Source organism: Sapajus apella, unplaced genomic scaffold (genome assembly GCF_009761245.1).
Source record: "Sapajus apella isolate SASKATOON/1434 unplaced genomic scaffold, GSC_monkey_1.0 scaffold281, whole genome shotgun sequence".
Taxonomy (NCBI): Eukaryota; Metazoa; Chordata; class Mammalia; order Primates; family Cebidae; genus Sapajus; species Sapajus apella.
In genome coordinates, this window is record NW_022437221.1 from 85,232 (window position 1) to 102,077 (window position 16,846).

Here is a 16,846-nt window from a genome sequence, read left to right on the forward strand (position 1 = left end):
CGGCCCTGGGTCCTAGGGAAAGGTGGCCTCCGCCCCCCGGCCCCGGGTCCTAGGGAAAGGTGGCCCCTGCCCCCCCTCCCCGCCCCGGGTCCCGGCCCCACCCACACCTTCAGGTGCTGCAGCTGCCTCCGCTCGTCCTCCAGCTGCCGACGCTTGTTCTCAATCTCCGCCTGCCGCTTCCGCTTCTCCTGTGGGGAGAGCCAGGCAGGGCTGGGGCCAGGCGTGCAGGACCCTGAGATCCCCCCACACCCTCGGGAGGCTCTGCCTGGCCTGACCCTGCCTGTCTGCGTGGCCCACTGGCTCCCAGACGACAGCGGGTAGACCACTGCCCTCCTGGGAGACTGTCTCAAAAATGAATGACTGGCCGGGCGCGGTGGCTCACGCCTGTCATCCCAGCACTTTGGGGGGCCGAGGCGGGAGAATCACCTGAGTTCAGGAGTTCAAGACCAGCCTGGACAACATGGCAAAATTCCATCTCTACTAAAAATACAGAAATTCGCCGGGCGTGGTGGTGGGCGCCTCTAATCCCATCTACTGGAGAGGCTGAGGCAGGAGAATCGCCTGAACCCGGGAATCGGACCAGGTCCCAAGAGAGGGGTGGTCACAGGGAGAGGTCGGCTGGCCCCAAGGGGGTCTTCTTGAGTTGGAGGCCACCAGGACAGTACCAAATCACATTGCTGCTCCCACCACCAAAGGCCGTTTTCCTGCAGGATGACGGCAAGGCTCCAGGGGGTCCCAGCCCCAGTTTCTCCGCTGACCCATCAGGCAGGGGGAGGCCGGGGTCCTGGAGACGTGGACTCAGGGGTCTCTGCTTTCAGACTCTGCAGGTCAGCAGGATCCAAGATCCACAAGCAAATAACTCGCCACGCCCCAAGCCCTGGTTCCAGGCCCTAGGATAGGCCTGGGCCCCGAGACCCGGGGTCCCCCCACCTCCCCACAGCGACCATGCTGTCTGCGGGGCGTCGGAAACTCACTGCAATGGCCTGCAGCCGCTCCTGCTGGGACGTGGTCTCTGCCGACAGGACCCTGAGGGAGGGGAGGTGAGGTCAGGCTCTGGTTCGCTGAGCCCTGCTTGCTGTCAGGCACGGTTCGAATCCCAGGTCTGCCTCTTCCCCCAGGGGTAACCAGGGCAAATCATTCCTCTTTGAACCCGTTTCCCTTCTGTGAAGTGGGACCCTCCCTGCTCTGGCACCGGCCAAGGAAGCCAGGACAGGAGGGGAAGAGCCTCTGCCTAGCAACCAGGAAGGGTTTGGGGAGAAGGGGGCCTTGAGGGAGGGCCACCAAGGATGCATAGGAGTTCACCAGGCATCAAAGGCCAGAGGGGTGTTTCAGGAACAAGGAAGTGTATTACCTCCCGGCCCAGAGCAGAAGACGGACCGGGACAGTCCTCTCCGCTCCCTCCTGCCCACCAGGACCTACTCTCCAGGCCCAGGAGGGGCGCAGAGTGGGTGAAAGACCCACCAGCCCCACCTTCCAAGCCTGAGCTTGCAAAAGCCCAGAGAGGGAGATAAGCCTCCCAAGGACACACAGCAAAGAAGCAAAGTTGGGATTCAACCCCAGACTCGCTCTCATCCAATCATTGTCTTTTTTTTTTTTTTTTTGAAACTGAGTTTCATTCTTGTCACCCAGGCTGGAGGGCAGTGGCGTGATCTCAGCTCACTGCAACCTCCGCCTCCCAGGTTCAAGCAATTCTCCTGCCTCAGCCTCCTGAGAAGCTGGGACAACAGGTACCACCCACGCCTGGCTGATATTTGTATTTTTTTTTTTTTTTTTTGAGACGGAGTTTCGCTCTTGTTACCCAGGCTGGAGTGCAATGGCACGATCTCGGCTCACCGCAACCTCCGCCTCCTGGGTTCAGGCAATTCTCCTGCCTCAGCCTCCTGAGTCGCTGGGATTACAGGCACGCGCCACCATGCCCAGCTAATGTTTTGTATTTTTAGTAGAGACGGGGTTTCCCCGTGTTGACCAGGATGGTCTCGATCCCTTGACCTCGTGATCCACCCGCCTCGGCCTCCCAAAGTGCTGGGATCACAGGCGTGAGCCACCGCGCCCGGCCCAATCATTGTCTTTTGAGAACAGCCCACAGTGCACGCAGGGCAACTCCCAGAGCTGGTATACAGTAGGCGCTTAACAAATATCAGGGGCAGCTTGGCCGGGCGCAGTGGCTCACGCCTGTAATCCCAACACTTTGGGAGGCCGAGGTAGGTGGTCACCTGAGGTTGGGAGTTTGAGACCAGCCTGAGCAACGTGGGGAAACCCCATCTCTAGTAAAAATACAAAATTAGCCGGGTGTGGTGGTGGGCGCCTGCAGTCCCTGACCAAAGCCCTCACCACCCTTGCCAGGCACCCACCACACACTCACTTGCCCAGGAAGGAATTGAAAAGTTCTGTGACTCTCTGACTCCCCCCGACAGCAACCTCGCCCTGTGGGTCCAAAAGCTGGTGCAAAGCCCCCCCTCCTCATCCGTCTGCAGCCCCGGGGTCCACACCCCGAGTCCAGGTCACCCCCTCACCTGCCAGAGGAGTTTGCCATGTCATCCCCTCCTCCCTGGTCTGTGAACCCTCTGAAAGCCGCACATAGTAAGTGCTTAGTAAACACAAGGAACAGGCCAGGTGCGGTGGCTGACCCCCGTAATCCCAGCACTTTGGGAGGCCGAGGCGGGTGGATCATGAGGTCAAGAGATCGAGACCATCCTGGTCAACATGGTGAAACCCTGTCTCTACTAAAAATACAGAAATTAGCTGGGCATGGTGGTGCGTGCCTGTAATCCCAACTACTCAAGAGGCTGAGGCAGGAGAATTGCCTGAACCCAGGAGGCGGAGGTTGCGGTGAGCCGAGATCGCGCCATTGCACTCCAGCCTGGGTAACAAGAGCGAAACTCCGTCTCAAAAAAAAAAAAAAGACCAGCCTGGCCAACGTGGCAGAACCTGTCTCTACCAAAAATACAAAAATCAGCCGGGCGTGGTGGCAGGCACCTGAAAACCAACAACTTGGGGAACTGAGGCAGGAGAATCACTTGAACCCAGGAGGCAGAGGTTGCAGTGAGCTGAGATCGCGCCACTGCATTCCAGCCAGGGCAGCAAAGTGAGACTCCACCAAAGAAAACCCCAAACAGACAAACAAGAAACCCCACAAGGAGCAAGGAGGCCCTGGACGGGCGCTGGGCGTGGGCCTGGACTTTCCCAGCGGTGAGGACAAGGACCCTGAGGCCTCCAGGGCTGTGCAACGGGGCAGGGAGAGGAGGGTGGTGGTTGGCGGCGGGTGTCCCAAACTCAAGTAGGGGATTTCCGGAGAAGCCGGCCTGTGTCCTGAACGATCCCAGGTCTCTGGAGGCATCAAGACGGGGAGGTCCAGGCTGACGGGCAGGGCCTGGCGGGAACCAGGGCTGCGGCAGGTGTGGGGAGATTCCCCCAGCCCCTCAGCGTCTTACCTTCCCAGAGACTGAAACTGCAGCCCGCCCTCTGTGTCTGCCACCGCCCCCGGCCCTCTCAGCCTGCCGTCAGGACCCAGAGCCAGCCCTGCCTCCAAGGAGCCCCCGAGCCTCTCTGGACCTCAGTTTCCCCATCCACACAAACACGGAGGCACAGATACCTGCAGCTCCAAGCCCTGCTATGACGCACCCTCATTCCCTCCCCGGTTCAGCAAGGAAACTGAAACTGAACAGAGAACTGGCCAGCCCCAAGCCCCGGCCTGGGAGGCCGCTCGGGGTCACGACTTCCCTGGAGCCCGAGGCACCCCGCCTGCCCACCCCACTCGGGTTCAGTTTCCTGACCCTGCTGAGGCCTGTGAAGTTGTCCGGCTCCCATGCCCCAGTGGTGACCCCACCGGCTCCTCCCTTCCTGGCAGGTGACACCTACCCTTCCTGGTGCCTCCCAGGGGCCTGGGAGCACCAGCCGCACCCTCTGTGGCTTCCCCTTCTCCCTCCTCAGGGAGGCTGCATTCACTGGGTGGGGTTCAGGAAAGGCTTGATCCAGCTTTCTGGCTTGGGTGCCCTTCCTGAATGGCCCAATCAGCTGGAATTCTGGGTCAACCCCACAGCACCGGGTGATGCAGGCAGCAAGCCATCCCGTGTTTTTCCCTGAGGCCTGGGCCCTCGCTTCCTGCCCACCTCACGTTCCCCATCCCAGCCCAGGCCTCCAGTGTTCCCTGCCGAGTCTGTGCCCCCTCACAGCTCCCTCTCCGCTGGCCAGCCAGAGGCAGCTTCTCAAAAAGAGAATCACACCCTGGGTGGGGTGTGGTGGCTCATGCCTGTAATCCCAGCACTTTGGGAGGCTGAGGCCAGTGGACTGCTTGAACCCCAAAGTTCAAGACCAGCCTAAGCAACATAGCAAAACCCTGTCTCTACAAAAATAAATAAACAGCCAGCTGTGGCGATGTGTTCCTGTGGTCCCAGCTCCTTGGGGGGCTGAGGTGGCAGGATCCCTTGAACCCGGGGGTCGAGGCCGCAGTGAACTGAGATTGTGCCACTGTGCTCCAGCCAGGGCAACAGAGCAAGACCTTGTCTCAAAATAATAATAGTAATAAAAAAGAAGGCCGGGCACAGAGGCTCATTCCTGTCATCCCAGCACTTTGGGAGGCCGAGGTGGGTGGGTCACTAGAGGTCAGGAGTTCCAGGCCAGCCTGGCCAACACGGTGAAACCCTGTCTCTACTGAAAATACAACAACTAGCCAGGCGCCTGCAGTCCCAGCTACTCCAGAGGCTGAAGCAGGAGAATCACTTGCATCCAGGAGGCAGAGGCTGCCGTGAGCTGAGATCGCGCCATCGCACCCCAGCCTGGGTGACAGAGCGAGGCTCCGTCTCAAAAATAATAACAATAATCACTCAGACCCTGTCCCTCTCCTGCTCCAGAGGCTCCCTGGCTCCCATCAGCCCTTGAAGGAACCCCCCAGACCCCCTTCACCTCCCCTGGTGGGTCTGTCCCTGGAGAGCCGTCCTGACTCTGCACCAGGCCCCCCCCCAGGGCCTCTCACAGGGTCCCCCCTGCCCCGCACCCTCTTCCCCTGGCTGGATGCCGTCCCTGGAGGGCCACACCACAGTCCTGGATTCCAGCTCTAAGTGGGCTCGGGGCCACCCCGGAGGGAGCAGAGCTGGGGCGGGAAGTCCACACAACGGAGGGACCCCCGGGCCCGTGATCAGGCTGTGCGCCGCACGCCCAGGGCCTGTCCCCACCCGGCAGGCAGGTGGCCGCGGGGGCCTGACCGGGAACCGGGGACAGAGGAACGGCTGTGTGGTCGCCTCCCGGGCTGGAGACAAGGCGGCTGTGTCCTCCGGGCAGCGGGTCCCAGGCGGGCTGGCCGGGGCGGGGGACGGTCAGGCGGGCGGGAGACGCAGGGGAAGCAGCCCAGGGCGCGGGCCGCGCCCCCCCCCCCCCCCCGCCCCTCCCCGGGCCCCGGCGCCCCCCCGTCCCTCCCACCCCTCCCCGGGCCGCGCGCCCGCCTCGCCTCTCCCCGATCCCGGGCGCCCCCCTCGCCCCTCCCCAGGCCGAAGCGCCGCCGCCCCGGTGATGGATGGCGGGGCCCGCGGGAGGCGGTCGCCTTGGCAACCGCGCCGTCCCCATGGCAACGCCGAGGCCCGGCGCGCGGGGGTGGGGCCGGCGCGCAGCATCTCCCGCCCCCGGCCCGCTTTGGGGGGTGAAGGGGGGGACGAGGCCTCCCGGCCCGGCCTGGGGCAGCCTCGAGACGCGGGAGGGGTCGGGGTTACTCCCCGCGCCGCGGCTGGGGGACAGGAGGGGCCCATCGGGCCGTAGGGTCTGGACCCGCCCCCGACGCGGGGTAGCCAAGGTCAGGCCCACACCACGTTCCACGTCACGGAGCCGAAAAGCCACGCGAAATACGACCACGACGCGCGTTCACAACAGCCAGAAACCGAGAACACCTCCCCTCGCCTCATTCCCTCCGGCGGCCGGATCAGCCCCATTTCACAGATGGGGAAACTGAGGCCCGGGCCGCGCGTCTTCGCGGGGCAGTCATTTATCCTCCTGCGGGTGGGGCCGGCCAGGCGCGTGGGGCTCTCACTCCCGTGCAGTCCGCGGGGCTGGGCCCAGGCTCCCCCGGGCGCGGGGAAGGAGGCGGAGGTCAGATCACAAAAGGTCTTACATGGTGGGCGGAGAAGCGGAGTCCCGGCCAAAAGGCGTGGACAGGCTCGGGGCGGGCGTGGGTCCTGGTCCCGCTGGGTGCGCTGCGGCCGGTCCTGGGTCTCGAGCCTCCCTGGCTCCCGGCGGCCGCGCAGAGCCCGAGGAGCGCCGCGCCTCCCGCCCGACGCCCACCCCGGCGCGCACCGGCCTCCCGTCCCCGCGCGATGCTTTTTACGGCGGGCGCGTGGCGCTGTGGGCGGCTCGGGGCCCGGCGAGGGCGTCGTCTGGAGCGCGTGAGATAATCCGGCTCCAGGGATGAGTTAATGAGGCCCAGGCCCCGCCGGAGCCCCGCGGAGGCCTCGGCGGTGCGGGGCGTTGCTGCTGGAAGGGGCCAGAGAGGTTACGCAATGGCCAAGGTCACCCAGCGAGCAGGGCGGCCCGCCAGGGGCGGGAGGGGTGTGTGCGCGCGCGTGTGATGGGGGGGTCGCTCTGGTCCTTCCAGAACCCACGGCCGGGGCGGCTCCAGCCAGAACGAGGGGGTCCCTGCCCGGGCCAGCGCCGAGCCCAGCACCGGGAACATTCCTGCTGCTAATTGAAAGGAAACAGCTGACGGTGACCTTGGCCATTGTGGGGGGTGGGGAGTCACGCGGGGCGGCAGGGGGAGGGGAGGGGGCGGCTCCTTGCCCCACGGGGGGGGGGGGGGGGGGGCGGGGGGAGGATGGAGTTTGGGGAGCCTGGACCCCAGCTGCTTCCCACCCCCGTGATACTCTGCGTCTTCAGAGCCCGTGTCCCCCCTGAGCCCTGGCACCCCCGGCCCCCTTTCCTCAACTGCCCTGCCTTGCTCCAAGCCGGGGTTCAAGCCCTGATGTCCGCCCCTCAGCCTTCATCAGCTCCCGGCTTCCCCTTTCCCTTCTCCACCACCAAGATCCACTCAAGCACAGCCACCTCCTCCAGGTAGCCTTCCAGGAAGGAGCCTCCTCCCAGCCCCACCAGGATGCAGTACAGAGGCCCCCTGTGCCACTCCATCTCTGGTGAGGCAGACAGCATGTGGGGGGCACTGAGAACCCTAAACGAGTGAAGGCAGAGAGGCATCACCCCGTGGGGCGGAGGAGAAGACGGAGGTCAAAGCAGACCACAGACGCCGGGAGGCAAATCTATTGCTGATTAACCTGGGGTGGGACGAAGAGCTGGACCCTGCCCAGGCCCTCACGGGAAGACCGGGCAGTGAGGCGTGAATGGGGCCCGGCTCTGGTCTTCGGCAGGATCTCAGGGCAAACGAGGCTGCAGAGGCCCCATTTTCCTCCCCACCCAACTGCCCTCCAGCCACCCTCCTGAGACGTCCGGCCGAGCTCCCTCCACAGGGCGGGGTGCACCGCACCCCAGCCCTCCACGATCCCCCAGCCCTCCACGGGCCTCACTCCTAAGGCCTTCCCGCGGACGTCACCCCCTCATTCAGGCCTCCTCTGGCCTCTCTAACCTTCACCCCGAAGCACCCTCTGCAGCTCTCTCCACCCAGATCACTTTACGTATCTTTTTCTTTTTTCCTTCTGAGATTGAGTTTCACTCTTTTTGCCCAGGCTGGAGTGCAGTGGCGTGATCTCGGCTCACTGCAACCTCCGCCTCCCGGGTTCAAGTGAGTCTTCTGCCTCAGCCTCCCGAGTAGCTGGGATTACAGACGCCCGCCACGATGCCAGGCTAGTTTGTATTTTTAGTAGAGATGGGGTTTCACCATGTTGACCAGGCGGGTCTCAAACTCCTGACCCCAGGTGATCCGCCCGCCTTGGCCTCCCACAGTGCTGGGATGACAGGCGTGAACCACTGCGCCTGGCCGACTTATTTTTTTCTTGTCTTCCTACCAGGACTGCAACCGTGTCATTTTAATCTCTGCCATGTCCCTGGCACCAGGTACACAGCAGGTGCTCAGTAAATGCCTGCTGGCCCAGCGAGTCTGTTAGGGTCTTTCCATCTTCAGAGGAAGCCCCCACCCAGAGGTCCCCCCATCTCAGCCTCCTCTTCTCACGCTCCCTCCAGTCCCAGGGCCACCTGTCATCCGATCACTGCCTCTTCTTTTTAAAGACACTCACTGTCACGACTTAGATTTATGTTAAGCAGGACCTGGACTTCTCAGTGTGAACCGGGCACAAGCTCCAGCCACCTCGGGGGGACGAGAGAGTCACAGATAAACCGACCAGGGCATCCGTCGGCAGATGCGTGTGTAAACGCAACGTGGCCATCCACACACTGGAATACCACAGGGTGTGACTCCATTTCTATGAGATGTCCAGCGCCTATCCCCTCCCCGGCCCCTGGAACGAATCCCCTTCCTGTTCAGTCCAGAGACAGGAAGGGAATTCACTCCAGGGCCTGGGGGAGGGGACAGAACACCTAATGGGGACGAAGTTTGTTTTGGGGGTGATGAAAATACTCTAAAATTTTGGTGAAAGATACACAACTCTGTCAATGTACTAAAAACGATAGAGCTGTACACTTTAAGCAGACACACTGCGTAGTATGTGAAATATATATAGAAATACATAGGTTTTTTTTTTTTTTTTTTTTTTTTTTTTTTAGAATCTCGTGATCTCTGCTCACTGCAACTTCTGCCTCCGGGGTTCAAGCAATTCTCGTGCCTCAGCCTCCCAAGTAGCTGTGAGTACAGGCACATGCCACACACACAGCTACTTTGTGTATTTTTAGTAGAGACAGGGTTTCCCCATGCTGGCCAGGATGGTCTCAGTATCTTGTCCTCATAATTCACCCACCTCGGCCTCCCAAAGTACTGGGATTATAGGCATGAGCCACTCTGCACGGCTGTGAATCATATTTTAGTAAAGCTGTTAAGAATTATATACAGGCCGGGCACGGTGGCTCACACCTGTCATCCCAGCACTTTGGGAGGCCAAGGCGGGCAAATCACAAGGTCAAGAGGTCGAGACTGGCCCAGCCAACATGGTGAGACCCCGCCTCTACTAAAAATACAAAAAATTAGCCAGGCGTAGTGGCAGATGCCTGTAATTCCAGCTACTCTGGAGGCTGAGGCAGGAGAATCATTTGGACCCGGGAGGTGGAGGTTGCAGTGAGCCGAGATCACACCACTGCACTCCAGCCTGGTGGCAGAGTGAGACTCCATCTCAAAAAAGAAAGAAAGAAAGAAAGATACATATGGAGTCAAAGAAGATCACTTCAGGCCTTCAAAATATAAATAGAGAAACATACATAAAGACGTGTAGACATACCGGTGTGCATGTGTGTGTCTGCGTGTGTCATGGGAATGTCAGCCTTGTCAACAAGGACCAGGCCGGGGGAGGGGCTGGGGCCCTTCCCAATCCCCACGGAGCCCTGAAGCCCCTACTGGCCTTGCTCTGAGACATTCCATGGTCGGAAGCATTTGAATACAAACTGATGAGGACAGAAGCTTCCCACTCCCTGACGTGGGGTACTGAAGCCCCCAGGCCTCTGTCCGTCTCCCAGCCTTTAGGGTCCGGCATCACTGTCTCAATTGCCCACAGCCTCTGCCCCCCCAGTCGGGGATCCCAGGCCTGACCCCGCTCCACACCCACTGTTGACCGTGCCGTACCTCCGGCTCAGCTGCCCTCACTCTGGTTCTATTAATCTAAGTTCTTTTTTTTTTGGAGAGAGAGAGAATCTTGCTCTGTCACCCAGGCTGGAGTGCGGTGATGCAATCTCGGCTCACTGCAGCTTCTGCCCCCGGGTTCAAGCTGTCTCAGCCTCCCAAGTAGCTGGGACTACAGGCACCCGCCACCATGCCTGGCTAATTTTTTTTTTTTTTTTTTCTGAGACGGAGTTTCACTCTTGTTACCCAGGCTGGAGCGCAATGGCGCGATCTTGGCTCACCGCAACCTCCGCCTCCCGGGTTCAGGCAATTCTCCTGCCTCAGCCTCCTGAGTAGCTGGGATTACAGGCACGCGCCACCATGCCCAGCTAATGTTTTGTATTTTTAGTAGAGACGGGGTTTCACCATGTTGACCAGGATGGTCTCGATCTCTTGACCTCATGATCCACCCGCCTCGGCCTCCCAAAGTGCTGGGATTACAGGTGTGAGCCACCGCGCCTGGCTAATTTTTGTATTTTTAGTGAAGACAGGGTTTTACCATGTTGGCCAGGCTGATCTCGAACTCCTGACCTCAAGTGATCTGCCTGCCTTGGTCTCCCACAGTGCTGGCATTTAGGCATGAGCCACCTCACCTGGCCTAAATAATCTAAGTCTTGCCCATCCCGAGGCCCGGCTCCTCTGGCTCCCCTTCCCTCCAGTCCGGGCTCTGTCCTGGTAACTGGCTCTGACTGTCCCTGAATTCCTTCTTGAAGCCCTGGGACAGGGGACAGCCACCCTGGCCTGACTTTACACTTCTCAGACACCAGGTCAGCCATGATGGCCAGGTCAGCCATGGCTCCTCTCCTGCTCACACGCCATCCACAGCTCCAAATCCTGGCACTCAAGGCCCAGCAGGAACAAACACTAAAGAGTGTTCACTTCTTCCAGAGCTTTCCCACCTCCAGGCCTTTGCACATACCAGTCCCTCCACCAGGTGCACCCTTCTGCCTGCTGGCATGACCCTGAAACATCCTTCTCAGAAAAGGTTCACGATGGATTGGATCAGGAAGCCTTTCTCACACCTCAGACAAGACCCTCCATAGCCTTCCAGACCCCTCTGATCCTGCATAGCACGAGGACAGTGAACAAATGACGTGTTTCTTAGATCAACAAAGGATGACAGGGAACAGGGTCCCACACAAGGTGATATAATGCTTTTTTTTTTTTTTTTTCTTGAGACGAAGTCTTGTGGCTCAGGCTGGAGTGCAGTGGTGTGATGTCAGCTCACCGAAACCTCCACCTCCAGGATTCAAGCGATTCTCCTGTCTCAGCCTCCTGAGTAGCTGGGATTACAGGTGCCCGCCACCACGCCCGGCTAATTTTTGTATTTTTGGGAGAGATGGAGTTTTGACATGTTGACCAGGATGGTCTTAAACTCCTGACCTTGATCCACCCGCCTTAGCCTCCCAAAGTGCTGGGATGACAGGCATGAGCCACCTTGCCTGGCCGATACAATACTTTTTAAGAACATCAGAGCCGGGCGCAGTGGCTCAAGCCTGTAATCCCAGCACTTTGGGAGGCCGAGGTGGGTGGATCACGAGGTCAAGAGATCGAGACCATCCTGGTCAACATGGTGAAACCCCGTCTGTACTAAAAATACAAAAAATTAGCTGGGCATGGTGGCGCGTGCCTGTAATCCCAGCTACTCAGGAGGCTGAGGCAGGAGAATTGCCTGAACCCAGGAGGCGGAGGTTGCGGTGAGCCGAGATTGCGCCATTGCGCTCCAGCCTGGGTAACAAGAGCAAAACTCCGTCTCAAAAAAAAAAAAAAAAGAACATCAGGATGGCAGCAGTGGCTCACCAGTGTAATCCCAGTGCTTTGGGAAGCTGAGGTGGGGGGATTGCTTGAACCCAGGAGTTTGAGAACAGCTTGGGCGACATAGGGAGACCCTGTCTCTACAAAGCAAAATAAAACATAATAATTAGCTGGGTGTGGTGGTGTGCACCAGTAATCTCAGCTACGTAAGAGGCTGGGTGGGAGGACTGCTTGAGCCCAGGATGTGGAGGCTGCAGTGAGTTATGATCACACCACTGCACTTCAGCCTGGGCAACACAGCAAGGCTCAGTCTAAAAGAAAAAAAGAAGAAGAAGGCTGGATTCTGTGGCTCACGCCTGTAATCTCAGCACTTGGAGAGGCCAAGGCAGGCAGATCACAAGGTCAGGAGATGGAGACCACTCTGGCCAACAAGGTGAAACCCCGTCTCTACTAAAAATGCAAAACATTAGCTGGGCGTGGTGGTGCACGCCTGTAGTCCCAGCTACTCGGGGAGGCTGAGGCAGGAGAATTGCTTGAATCCGGGAGGCAGAGGTTGCGGTGAGCTGAAATCACGCCACTGCACTCCAGCGTGGGTGAGAGATTGAGACTCCATCTCAGTCAAACAAACAAAACCCCGCCAAAGAACAGGAGCCCATTTCCTAGCTTCAAAATCTGAGGCCCTTGAGGATGGACCTGGCTAAGAGGTGGAGACAGAGATGCCCCCGTGGGGAGGTGCCCAGAGGGTCCACGAACATAACGCATTGGCCCCTCCTCTGACCCTGCCTTCCCCCAAATGGCAGTCACATCCCCATTTGTCAGATGAGAAAAGTGAGGCCCGGAGGAGAGTGACATGCAGAAGTGTGACAGGGAGTCAGGAAACCCCTCTCCACCCTCCACTCCCGAATCACAAAACGGCGTGGGTGGGGCAGAGAGGCAGGGCACAGGCCCCCAGGAGCCACGAGCACCAAGGAGGCCGCCTTCTGCACGGCTGAGTAAACACGCTGGGTTTGAAAGCTGACACCAGGATGTCTGATACCACCGCCCCTCAGACACAGGCACCAAAACCCTCCCCTGCTCCTGACCCTGGCGGCTTAGAGGGAGCACGCTCAGACCACCCAGGAGCGAAGCCCCACCCATGCCTCTGCAGCTGTGTGTCCTCACATGTGCCACTACCCCGCCCCGTACCTCAGTTTCTCTCGCTCCGAGAGCTTCGGTAAGGATCAAGGGAAAGGCTGAGTGCTCAGGCGTGCCAGCTCACACCTGTAATCCCAGCATTTTGGGAGCCGCAGGTGAGTGGATCACCTGAGGTCAGAAGTTTGAGACCAGCCTGGCCAACATGGCGAAACCCCATCTCTACTCAAAATACAGAAATTAGCCGGGTGTGGTGGTTCGTCCCTGTAATCCCAGCTACTCAGGAGGCTGAGACAGGAGAACTGCTTGAACAGGGAGGTGGAGGTTGCAGTGAGCCGAGATCACAGCACTGCACTCCAGCCTGGAGGACAGAGAGAGACTCTGTCTCCCCCTCAAATAAAAGGATCAAGGGAGTTGACACATATAAAGCACTAGGATCAGGGCCATGGAAAAAGTGAGTGCCAGTCGGGCGCGGTGACTCACACTGTAATCCCAGCACTTTGGGGAGGCTGAGGCGGGCGGATCACCTGAGGTCAGGAGTTCAAGACCAGCCTGGTCAACATGGTGAAACCCCATCTCTATTAAAAATACAAAAGTTAGCTGGGCATGGTGGCGCGTGCCTGTAATCCCAGCTACTCAGGAGGCTGAGGCAGGAGAATTGCCTGAACCCAGGAGGCGGAGGTTGCGGTGAGCCGAGATCGCGCCATTGCACTCCAGCCTGGGTAACATGAGTGAAACTCCGTCTCAAAAATAATACAAACATTGGTCGGGCGCGGTGGCTCACGCCTGTAATCCTAGCACTTTGGGAGGCCGAGGTGGGTGGATCACCTGAGGTCAGGAGTTCAAGACCAGCCTGGCCGTCATGGTGAAACCCCGTCTTCACACAAACAAATGTTAGCCAGGTGTCATGGTATACACCTGAGGTCACAGCTACTCGGGAGGCTGAGGCAGGAGAACTGCTTGAACCCGGGAGACGGAGGTTGCAGGGAGTGGAGCTCGCACCACAGAACTCAGGCCTGGATGACAGAGAGACACTCTGTCTCCAAAAAAAAAAGGCACCAAGGGATCACACACACATAAAGCGCTCGGAACAGGGCCGTGGAAAAGGCAAGTGCCCACTTAAGGGTTGCTGAGTGAATAAATGACGCCTGCACCTCTCGAACAGCCTTCCCATGCGGAGACGCCCACCTGCTATCCCAGCCACTCGGGAGGCCGAGGCGGGGACGTCAGTTGAGCCCAGGAGTTCGAGCCCAGCCAGGGCAATATGGAAAAAAGAAAGAAAAGAAAAAAGGAAAGGAAAAGAAGGAAACCAGGTCCCCACATTCCACCGCCTCCCCTTTGTTATCTGTATATTCCTTGCCTTCAGAGCCACTCGAATTTAAATCCAATTGCCTCGGTTCAAAAGGAAACTGTTACATTGTGACCAAAGCCTGAGCAAACCAGAAGCCGCTGATACAAACCAGAGAAAAAACAGACACGGTGAAAATGAAAGCTCGTTACTAAATTCAATTATCACTAGATACTGTTGCCTTTTGACAGGCTCTGCCTCCCATGAAAAAGGGGGATTGGCAAGTGCGAAGGAGCTAAGGACCCAGTTAGCACCCAAAGGAGACTTTCCTCTTGACAACTTGCAGGTCTGCCAGTGGGGAGGAGTCTGGGCCGGTCTGGACCATCTGTGCGGGCTCAGGCCTGTTCCCCCCATCCTGGGGTTCGAGCCTTGCCTTCACCCAGGACAGGGCTGTGGGTGCTGGAGAATGGCTGCTTCTTTTACCAGCCAGACCATGGGTCTCTCAGGGGCCACACGGATCCTCCCAGAGCAGAGTCTCCCCAGCTCCTGCAGGATGGTCCCCTCGCCGGGCACCCCAGCAGCGTCAGCCACTGTAATTAGCAACCTGATAGTTTCCCTTAAATCGTCACATCAGCGAAAAATAACCTGTTAATGAATGACATTTTACATTCATTTGTTAAACTTTCCAGCCAGACGGGCACCACCGTAAACCACGGCCAGCTCCCCTGTCTTCAGCTGGAAAACCCGTGGACACGGAAGGCAGCGATCACGTTCTAGCGGACGCTGCCTTCGTGCAGGGAGAAGAACGAAGGGGCAGGTGTCCAAAACGGGGCAGCAGCAGATGGGCCTCTCCCCACCCACTGTCAGCCCGGGAACCTCGGAGAGAGGCATCCTCTCATGGCAGCTCACAGCCAGTTAACGCCGGGTGCCTGTCCCATATCTGCGTCCCAAAATGCAGTGATGACCCGATGGAGAACCTGTGAGCCACCTCTGACCCAGGACCGAGAAGCCGTGGGGCAGAGTGGGAGGCACTGAGGGCCCCCCCAGGTGCTGTGTGACCCAGGGGTGGCAACTGCCTCTCTCTGGGCCTCAGTATCCCCCGTGGGAAAGGTAGGGGTGGCAGGAAGGAAACAATGGGGCCCCTGGGGTGTTCCCTGACTCCCCTGCTCTGGGAGGGACATCTCCAGCGTCCTCCTAGGCAGCCCCTCCTCACTGCCACACCCTGCCCAGGCCTGGCTGTCTGGAGGCCCACAGGCTCCCCCGGGGGCCTGGAGAGCAGGGCAGACAAACAAGGCTGGGGGGTTTCGGTGTAGAGCAGGCAAGTCTGGGCCCTGGCTCCCCTGAGCCCCTGGCTGAGCTCCCGGGGCGGGGTGACAGGGAGCGGGTCAGGCCTTTGTCTGGGTTTTCAAAAGCAGAGGACACTGGGTGTCTCGCTTTCCCAGGGAGGGAGGGAGGCAAGGGCCCCCACCCAGCCGCAGGCGTGGCGGGTCACGGGTGAATCCCTGGGGGAAAGTTAGCAGCTTGGAAAACACGCCCAGTGGAAAGGACAGGGGGCCCCCAGTGGCCTCCAGATCCGGTCTTCTGTCCTGGGGCTGGGGTGGGGACCCGGGCCCCAGCAGGACAGATGGCCCCCTGTCCTGAAGTAGGCAGATGGGTGACCCCAGGAGGCGCCTCCTGACCCCTGCCCGTGCAGTGCCCACCTGTGGGAGTGAGGGGCAGGGGGGCACCTGAGCACCGCGAGGAGGGGACCCGGTGCCTGAAATGGTCACGCACCCTCGCTGGGTACCTGCTGTGCACAGGATCCCTCCACTGCCCCCGTTTCCCGACCCCACACAGGCGCAGACGTGCGGCGGTCCAGGGACCCCAGCCCAGGGCCAGCCCATTCCCGTAGCTTCACCACTGGAGCCCCAGCTCAGAGACACTTCCCCGAGAGGGCATCGGACCCAAGCGCCCTGCTGGAAAACGCCTGGTCCTCTCCCTCCTCACGCACCCCGGAGACCCGGGAAGCCGAGGGCAGCCCCTTTCCTTCCAGCGGGAACTCGGGACAGCTGGCAGCCGGACCTGGGCAGCGGCCGGGGGCCCAGGACACCCCTGGGGGCCCTTGGGAAGGGCGGGGGTGGGGGGGACCCGGCCCGCGCGCGCGTCCAGGGCGCCGGGAGCCATGCGCTCGGGCTGGGGTGGGGAAAGGCTGCGTGAGCGCGAGGCCAGGCCGGTGCAATTTGGGGAGGGGTCGCTTCATCTCCCTGGGGCCGCCCACAGGTGGCCAGGAGCCCAGGCTCGCCCTGGAGACGCGGGCGGGGCGCGGGCGGAGACGCGAGCCTCAGCCTCCCCCACCCCGCGTCCCGGACCGGCCGGAGCCGCCGCTGCCGGGTCCCCACGCGCCGGGGGCAGCCGGGGTCCGGGGTCCGGGAGGCCCCCCGCCAGGCGCGGCCCAGCCCGCGTCTCTCCCCGGCTGTGCTGCGGCCCCAGCAGCCCCGCGCCGCCTCCTGCTCCTTGCGGGGGCCGCGATGCCCCCGGTGGGGCGCGAGAGAATGGGGGGCTCCCCCCTCCCGGGCTCCCGGCGCTCCGGGCCCCCAGCCCCGCGGCCGAGCGCGCTACTCACTCCATCTCCCCGCCGAGGTCCGGGTGGGTCCGCGGTGCCGGGCGGGGGCGGGCGGGGGAGGGGAGGGGACAGGAGGGGACGCGGCCGGGCGGGCTAAGGCCTGGCGGCCGGGGCTGCGCGGCGCGGGGGCGGCGGCACCGGCTCGGGCATCGCCCCGCGCAAAGCGGCTGTTTATTGTCCGGGCGGCGGCGGCGGCGGCGGGCGCGGGGGGTGGGCTGGGCGCGCGCGTCCCCGGCGCGCTCCCCTCTCCCTCCCGCCCGCCCCGCTCCCCGCCCCGCTCCCCTCCCACCTCCCCGCGCGGCGAGCGGGCGCTGCGCCTCCTGCCGGCCGCGCCTCCGTCCCCCGCCCCGCGCGCCCCCCGCGCCCCCCGCCCCGCGCGCCC

General features: G+C 61.0%; 1 protein-coding gene across 4 annotated transcripts in view; it reads right to left on the reverse strand.

Annotated features, from left to right (window-relative positions):
* The window catches only part of PALM (paralemmin), a 39,380-nt gene extending 22,729 nt beyond the window's left edge, over nt 1-16,651 (reverse strand). For 2 of the 4 annotated variants that reach the window (XM_032272077.1, XM_032272074.1), the window contains exons 1-3: nt 16,465-16,651; nt 975-1,026; nt 108-188 (exon numbers count right to left, since the gene is read on the reverse strand). In XM_032272077.1, the coding sequence (XP_032127968.1) occupies nt 108-188; nt 975-1,026; nt 16,465-16,469 (138 nt within the window). In that variant the 5' untranslated portion in view covers nt 16,470-16,651. Of the gene's footprint in view, nt 1-107; nt 189-974; nt 1,027-3,858; nt 4,297-6,097; nt 6,464-16,464 lie in introns of those variants that run through there. The other 2 variants (XM_032272075.1, XM_032272078.1) reach the window with 2 other exon arrangements.
* Nucleotides 16,652-16,846: the final 195 nt, after the last annotated feature.